General features: G+C 44.3%; 1 protein-coding gene across 2 annotated transcripts in view; it reads right to left on the reverse strand.

Annotated features, from left to right (window-relative positions):
* Nucleotides 1–9,114, reverse strand: part of Lrrc1 (leucine rich repeat containing 1) — a 112,619-nt gene that overhangs the window by 2,287 nt on the left and 101,218 nt on the right. For both annotated transcript variants that reach the window (XM_021206419.2, XM_029543245.1), the window contains exons 12-13: nucleotides 2,078–2,250; nucleotides 1,019–1,155 (exon numbers count right to left, since the gene is read on the reverse strand). In XM_021206419.2, the coding sequence (XP_021062078.1) occupies nucleotides 1,019–1,155; nucleotides 2,078–2,250 (310 nt within the window). The remainder of the gene's footprint in view (nucleotides 1–1,018; nucleotides 1,156–2,077; nucleotides 2,251–9,114) is intronic.

Raw genomic sequence — 9,114 nt, forward strand, 5'->3', positions numbered from 1 at the left:
ACACACACACACACATACACACACACACGCACACACACACACACACACACAATCCTACCAGCCATCTGGTCACAGCTGGACTAATAAAGATGGCAGCAATCATTTTAAACCAGTCTTAGTCTGGGGGGCTGCAAGCCCCACCCCATAAGCACTGCTGGGAGAACCCTAATTGGTACAGAGAATTCAGAACACCAGCATAGGGGCTGGAGAAATGGCCCTACCCAGTGGTAAAGAACGCATAACTGGAACGCATAACTGCTCTTCCAGAAGACCTGAGGCTCAGGTCCCGGCACCCATGTTGGCTAGATCACAGCTGCCTTTAGCTGCAGCCAGCGCCAGGGCATCTGACAACCTCGCAGGCAACATGCACACTTACACACATGCATACACATGATTGGAAATAAAAATCTTCAAAAAAAAAAAAAAAAAGTAAGCCAGGCTCAAGCTGAGACACAGAACATCTGAGCGACATTTTCAAAGATGGACCAAAGAGTGGGGGCTTCAAACATAGTTCTGATTCCTAAATGGAAACTTGTCAAGATAGTTCAAGCAACATGGCAAACCTCTACACAAAAGCCATGGTAGCCTGGTATGCCAAGAAGAGATACGTCTTGTCCTGAGTCCCATCGCGGCATCAGAATGGAGTGAGCACAGCCTGGCCATGAGCAGTGTGGGAGATAGGAAAGACAGGCCACACTGGCCAGAACCGGAAGGGAAGCATTGCCAAGTTTAAAGAAAAGTGTGGGGCATGATGGGAAACTATCACAAAGAAAGAAAAGCAGCAGAAAGTATTCCAGTAACAACATCAGCAGCTCAGTGTGTCCCATTCATATGTTATGACTCATTGCTTTGAGAACTACTCGGTTTTGTTTGTTTTGTTTTGTTTTGTTTTTGTTTTTTTTGCTTTTTAAAAATCCTAGCTGCTAAAAGGCAAAACAGAAAAAAAAAACTATTGAAAACCAAAGCAAATCCACATTGAGCGGCACTGTCAGTCTGGGATGAGTGTCCACCCCCATACCGTTTCGTTCTCATCTTCATCCTTCTCATCTTCCAAAAACCGGATTGCGCTAACTCTGTGGACTGAGCGGTCATTCCAGGCTTCCTCTGAGATGTCGGTTACCAGGCTCTCCAGGGCACCGCAACGCGGCAGGCTCTCTGCAGTGACAAAGGCAACATCAGCAGGGAATGCTGGCCGTGGGAAGGGCTACACTGTAATTTAGTGGCTGACTGGTCTGAATCCATATGCAGACCCACAGTGCCAGGAATAAGGAGGGCAGACCACTGTTCCAACCTCCAACCTTGGCTTTCCACGAAAATATAAGACAAGAAGCAAAGAGGCCTGGGAGGAATTCTTCCTTTATGCTGGAACTCTACGTGAGATCTTCTTGGGTATCAGAGAGATTGGGACACTTCAGTGTTTCATTCAGAAGGTTAAAATATATTAAAGGATGGTTTTTGTTTGTTTGTTTGTTTTTTGTGGAGTCTTTTCACGAGTAAATGTGTGTGTGTGTGTATATGTGTGTGTGTGTCTGTGTGTGTGTATTTCCTCCTCACTCCCCCTCCCCCCATGGTGGTGAGACTGTAGTCCAAGGGGGCTGGTACTTTCCTTTGTGACATTCTGCTACACTTTCCTGAAACTATCAGGGTCATTTTGGAATGTTCCAGCTCAGGTGACTCTAGTATTCCTACCAAGTTTGTATCTCTCAGCGATGGATTCATTCTATCATGTTTCAGTGAATTTTGTTTTTTAATCACGAAATTTACAAAACAAAGATATAATGACTCAAGATAACTCACTGGCTTAAAAATACTGGGCCCAAGGTGTTAACTCGGAATCTTCCAGTCTCAGTTTGGACTTTAGCAAGCCACCCCTTTGATGAGCACTATGCTTTCACCCTTACTTGTATAATTACAAACCAAAGGGCTGCTTTCAGAATTTCAGATGTGATAAACAGACATGAGTGGTCCTTTCCTATAAAGACCCAGGGGACCCTTCCAGAGTTGCCCCACAACCGATTCACCAAATGGGACAAAATGCAAGCACACTAGGGAGGAGCAGGCCCCAAGAGAAAGTCACCTTGGCAGATGGGTTCGGAAGGCATCTGAGGAAGTAAGACACACGTTAGAATCTTCTCCCCGGTGGTGCGGTCTATGTCCGTCTGAAACGTGAGGAGAGGCTGGGACTGGTTGTCAGATAACCACAGGGCCTTCAACTTCAGGGTGGTCAGCGACAAGGGCAGATGATGCAACCTGACATAAGACGAGAGATGTCATCCCAGAAAAGCTGAGAACTCACTCCACTTAACATAAACGGCCAGATAAGGAAAGTGCCTCAGACTACACGGTTCTTACCCAGTTCTCAGACACAGGGCTGCAGCCTCCCTGGCTGGCTGCTGGGAGTCCCCAGGGGTGGTAGGAAGGAGACAGTGAGAGAGGCAAAGAACCAAACTGCAGCACAGGCATAGACGCAGGGCCTCTGTACCTGCTGTCTCTGGTGACATCGTCCAGGGGCTCCATTTAAACTTTGACCCTTCAGTTCCCAGTTGCTCCCAGTTCTCAGACTCGGGTGATAATTAGCATTTGCATTAAATTATTGTTTCAGCTGACAGAATCCATACAAAAACACTTTAAAAGTTGAGATGTGACACCTGAATATTAGATGTATATTTATGCTTGTACCAAGATTTGATAGATCGAAACCATGGAAAATGTACTTCACATAAGTAACCAGGGACTGTTAACCTGAAAGTGTAAACTGAGGTAAACCCTTTCCTCTCCAACCTGCTTTGGTCATGGTTTCTATCACAGCAATAAAAATATAACTAATACAGATATTTGTACCAGGTGACATACACATGACCATGCTATTTTGGGGAAGACTGAAAATGTACAGAACTGTGGGCTGGGGATGACATTAAGTACTTAGAATTCAGTGGGCTATTCTGTGGAATATTAGACTAACATACAGCATTGAGAGCAGCACAGACAATAGAGGCCTGGCTTTGTAAAGTTTCAGAGAGAAGCAAAGATTCTACTGGGACCATATCATATGTAAGGTATTCTGACTTGAGAATCTGTCAGGTTGCAGGAACAGGAATGATTAACAAAAGGCCAGTACCATAGAACTGAAACCTTTGTTTTACTGGAACAATTGATGCTGGTTGGGGAGAGCTGAGAAATTAGCTTTTGTCCTATTTAGGGCTCTACAGCTGTGATGAACCACCAGAACCAAAAGCAACCTGAGGAGGAAGAGATTCAATGTGTTTACGCGTCATAGCTCATCATCCAGGGAAGTCAGGGTAGGACCTCACGGCAGGAAGCTGAAGCAGGAACTGATGTAGAGGCTCACTGGCTTCATAGTCAGTGTGCTTGCCTCCTCCCTCCCTTTTCCCCTCTCTCTTCTCTCTGTCTTTCTCCCTCTCCTTCAAAACTTTATTTATTTATTTATTTATTTATTTATTTATTTATTTAATATATACAAGTGCTCTGTTTTCATGTATACCAGAAGAGGGAATCAGATTTCCACTACAGAGGGTTATGAGCCACCATGGAAATTGAACTCAGGACCTCTAGAAAAGCAGCTAGTGCTCTTAACCACTGAGCCACCTCTTAGCCCCCTCCCCAACCCACCCCTCAGGCCTATTTTCTTATACACCCATTAAACACCAGACCAGGAGTGGCTGGACCCTCCCACATCAATCATTAAGAAAATGCCCTATAGGAATTATCACAGATTGATCTGATGGAGGCATTGTCTCAGCTGTGGCTCCTTCTTCCCAAATGACTCTGGCTTTTATCAAGTTGACATAAACCCAGGCAGCAGGCACTGATTAAGAGACTAGTAGCTCTGGGATAAGGACGTCTGGGAATATTTTACCAGGGTCACGTAACACACAAAATTAACTTGTATGCCCCACCCACCCAAGGACCAGGCAACTTCCTGGAATGATTGGACTTGTAGTTCTTGGGAAATAACAAACTTGTAGTTCTTGAGAAATGACAAAGTCTCATGGGAAATTACGGTGTCCTATGGCTTTTGTCTTTATAAACAATCTGCTACATGTGTCTTGGGGACATCTAGCTGTAGGTTCCAGGGGATGGTTCTGACCAAAGTCCATCTTGGCCAGTATTTAATAAAGCTTGCTCCAAATTTGGCTCAAAATGGTGGAATTGGATTTTCCCCACCAGTGCATAAAAGTCGAAGTCCAGATGGGCCAAGGCTGCATATGATGCTGGCAGCTCACCCTGACAGTGTTTAAGAGGCTCAAAGGTGGTACTAGTTCTGAAGGCAGAGCCTTAATCATAGTAGGACCCTAGGATGGAAAGGTTCATGGGGAAAGCTGAGGTGTGGTACCATGTGGTAGAATCAGAATCCCTAGAGAGACCAGGAGGCCACCCACTGTTGAAGATACAGCCTGAGGAGACCCCAGCTGTGGAGTGAAGTTGGCCTGGACGTAAGAGACAAGCTGTGCTTGCTACCAATGACAGAGCAGAAGAAATGAAGCCTCGCAGTGAAGCCAAGAAGAACACAAGTCCCTGACATCAGACATACAACTGCTTATACTCCTCAACGTGGGTTTTGCTTTTATTTGATGTGACTATGCCCTGGTTTTTCCTCTTAGAGTAAAAAGGTATGTGGTTATTTTATTTTATTTTATTTTTTTATAGGAGCCTACAGTTGAGAGGTTTGAAATACTTTAAAGAAAATATTTTTACAAAGTTTGAATTTTTAAAGTGTGGGTTTTTTAAGTTGCTTATGTTTTATATTATGTTATTAATATGAATTATGGGTATGAACAAGGAAGAAATAGTTACAGTTGAAAAGTGGTATGTTTGTGTGTCAAACTGACAAGAGGTCAATTGTCCTGGTTGGACAATTTTTTGTTTGTATTTTGTTTTTTTGTTTTTGTTTCTTCAGTCAACTTGACATAAGTTCCATAGAGTTCCATTCAAACTGTCTATAGGCAAGTCTGCAGGGCATTTTCTTCCATTCAGATTGTCTATAGGCAAGTCTGCAGGGCATTTTCTTAATGAATGGTTGATGAGGATGGGCCCAAGTCATTGTGGGTAATGTTACCCCTGGGCATGTGGTCTTGGGATGTATAAGGAAGCAGACTGAACAAGCTAGAGGGAGCAAGCCAATAAGCAGCACTCCTCCATGGCTTCAGCTTCAGGTCCTGCCTCTGGGTTCCTGCCTCAGCTTCCCCCAATGATAGAGGCTGTTACTTGCAAGGATAAGATAGAAGAAACACTTTGTTGCCCAAGATGCGTTTGGTAGTGGTCTCTATCAGTGCCATAGAAGCCTAACTAATACTTCATGAACAAGGGTCCCACTCATGTCCTTGTGGTGTAGAGCTCAAGGACCTCTGGAGGATCTGAGGGGACACGACTTGTCTCAGCCCTCTCTCTTCACGTCACTCAGATGTGATTGCTCTTCAAGTGAGACAGCAAGTGAAACCTCTCGAGCTGCCCCAGAACCATTTCTCTTTGTAACAAATCTGTTGTATACACATTCAAATTCAAAGAAAGCAAAGACATTTGTTTCGGAGGGGGCAGGCACTGTGACAGAGATATGTGCAAACATACATACATATGGGACTACAGGACCAAGGACATAGCTCAGTGGTCGGGCTCTTGTCTAGTGTCTACAAGGTCTTGGGTTTGACTCCAGCAGCGCAAACATAGGTAGACACATGGGCACACAGCTCAAGCATCACACGTGGAAACACCTTTATAGTACAGAAATGAAAGGGTTTGAATTTTTACTGTTTCTTTTAAAATAGGAGTTAAGCTAATATCCTCTAAAATTTAAAAAAAAAAAAGTGTTGCCCAAAAACATTATACTCAGCAACTCTGCTGTTCTTATTCACAACCGCACAAGGGAGGAAAAAAAAAAAAAAATCAAGACCTGAAAATTGGCACAAAACAGAAAATCTGCTCCCCCAGTGCCTCAGAGCAATCACTGGCTTCCCAGTGAGCGTCACCAAAGGCAACTGGAAGGCTAAAAATAGCACCAACAAATAACAGCTTCCAAGGATGACAAGTGGGTGATAAAAGCCGAAATAAATTACTAGACTCTCCAAGAGCGGACCTTATAATCGTATTCCAGCTTGTATTAATGAGTTGTCTGCAACACTGGCTCCCCTGCAAACAGCCCGGTGCTAGCCAACTCCAGCAGATGCTGCTGACCAAGTCTACAGCACACACCAGCCTGCCCTCAGCAGTTCTGTACAGAAGTGCTACCCATAGTGCTCCTGTCCCTTCACTGTCTGCACACACGCTCTGCTGGCCAGGCCAGGCCCCTTCTCAGGATTTGCTGTGGCCTGCTGACTGTAGACACATACACTCCTCTGCTTCATTCTTGAAGATCACTTGACTAAAAGTCAGAAAATGGTACGCATATCCAGCTTTCCAGGGGAGTCCATCCGTTTTAAATTTCACTTTTTGGTGCCTTCTCTATGTCATGGAGTCAACAGAACCAGCAGAGGAAGCCATGGCCCACTTCCACACACTGCTATGTCCTATTCAGCATCACCCCACCCCCCCACCCCCCAGAAATGAAAAGCTGGCCTTTACTGGTTTACACTGATGGTCAAGGACGAGAGCAAACAAACTGTGACTAACGCCAACCTCAAGTGACCTTCCATGCCTCAGGAATATTACAGCCACTGTTTTGCCAAAGGTATTCAAGAGCCCAGTGTGACTACTGGCTAGTGTAGTGTTACCAATGCTAACCAATGGGTGAATGCAGCTACACTTTAATGTTTCAGTCTGTTTGCTACTTCCAAGTGAAATCTCCTAGTTTCAAGTAGTTTTCATTAAATAAAAAAATCTGAAGTGTGTAAAAGGTTAGAACAGGAGCAATGGGGAAAAAAAAAAGGATAGCAAAATATGTCAAATGAAAGCCTACATGTCTGCCACTGCCTTCTGACAGGAGCTACTGTCCATTAGCCATTTGGGCTAATGCACAAATATGTTTTTATTTTAGAAGACAAGAAAACAAAGCAGTGTAAGACCATTCAGGACTTGCTTTCTAGTCAGAATCACGAGTCTTTGTTTAAATGCAGAAAATAAAAATCCCATTTCAGAGGACTTAATATTCAGTTGAAAAATGTTTAAACTGTTTTATTCGGACATGTGTGTATGTATATATATATATATATATATATATATATATATATATATATATATACACACACACACACACACACACACACGCACACACACACACACACTACAAACCTCAAGTCTAACTTCTTTCCCTACTAACAAGACACTGTTTCTAGTACTTGGCAGTGTATACACTGAAGCAAGAGCCCCAAGTATCCACCTTGTTGTGTGTTCCTGGTGAGCGTCTCTAGGCAGAGTTTATTAAGAGTTAAGAAATTCTGTCCTGTGCCCACGAGTAGCTGATGGTAAAGGACACTTCCCATCACTGCCACGGAGGGCTTCATGGTTCTGACATGGTACTCTATGGTCACCCCCCCCACCCCCACCCCACCCCCCCGCGTAATACATCCAATCAGGTCCATTAAAGCACAGTCCTGCACTGCAGCAGGCAGCCTCAGCCTCAGCGGCAAGCGCTGGCTTTATGTGCACGGGAGCAGAGATGGAGGCTGCAACTACAATCATCCCCCACAGACAACAATTCTGCAAGTTTCAACAGTGACATGGTATTATTATTATTATTATTAGTAGTAGTAGTAGTAGTAGTAGTTTCAATACCAAAATTTTATATCAAGTAGTGATTAAATCCTTTTAAAGGTTGAGAGTCTAGCTATGACTGTATATATGGGTGGACAAAACGGCACATTTGACTGACTCAGATGATGACTGCGTACCTTAACTTCTTAAATGTATGTCTCCACTCAACCCAAGCGTAATAAAAGATTAATTTCCATTTCTTCTGAGAACTGGATAATGATGCTCCTGCTCATAAGAAACAGAGTCATCTTTCTGCTCAAGAATTGAGAATGCAAATTCCTGGTCACCAGTGTGGCAAGGAGCAGGGGAATGTTCAGAGTTTCTGAGTTTCCTGGGCTGCGAAGAGGAAGCTGGATAGAACGGTACCCCTCAAAGTACAAAGTACAGAGGCTGCAGTGAGCAGGGAGCAGAAACTGAGATTCGGTACCCATCACCCTGAGTTCCCAGTCACTACTTAACGGTCTTAAGAATAGACCAAAACTTCCCCAGAGGAGTAACCTTTAAAAGGGTGAACACTCTGAGGCCATAGCTCACCTCTAATTACAGCTCATTTACTTAGCCCAGCTGTCTGCGGGTCCATTGCAAGGTATGAAGAGTGGTGGCTTGTGCCTGACCTAAATGACCAGCTAATGAGACACGGGTGCTAGTGCCCCCAGCACTCCACACACTGCGGGCCTTTACCAAGTCGGCTTTCTCCAGTTTTAATATGTTACTGTCGAGCTACCCCTATCATGGCTCTCAAAAGCAATTTTTAAATCTGTTAGCAATGAAGACTATAACCTATGTTTCAATACCGTGCTGCTCATTCTGCAAAGCTACTTGGTTCTGTCAAGTATGGACCAGTCATCCACTGTGTGCTAGATGTGGTGACCGGAACAGTGATACAGTGGCACAGAACCAGACCTGTACCTTATGGTAACATCAGGCTCAGAAGGGTAACACACACACATGCCTACTGGGGATCACCACAGGAAAGCTCTTCACAGAGATCGTAAGGGAAAACCAGAGAAAGAACTAAGTGCATGAAGAACAAAGGCAGAGTCAGAGAAGAGAGTCCCAGGAAGAAAAGCTAGCTTGCTCAGACCCAGACCAGCGTTGCTGTGTCATGGGGACGCCACCTGGTTTTAAGTGTCGTCTGTTTCTGAATCATGTGGATACTCCGATATTATGGAGCCTCTCCCCACAAGCATGTCCCTGTCCCTACAAACACAACTTCATTTACAAGTTCAGGAAGTTGAAAGTGACTCGCACAGAATATCAAGACTTCTGTTTAAAGTTTATCCAGGTTTGGTGGTTTGAGACTCGTGCCAGCTTCGTGGGAGGCTGGGGTGAGGAGGATGGTCTGAGGGACATACTGAAACTCTGCCCTGCCTCATAGGAAAAAAAAAAAAAATCAAGACCTGAAAATTG

The sequence above is a fragment of the Mus pahari genome, chromosome 10, assembly GCF_900095145.1.
Source record: "Mus pahari chromosome 10, PAHARI_EIJ_v1.1, whole genome shotgun sequence".
In the NCBI taxonomy this organism is placed as follows: Eukaryota; Metazoa; Chordata; class Mammalia; order Rodentia; family Muridae; genus Mus; species Mus pahari.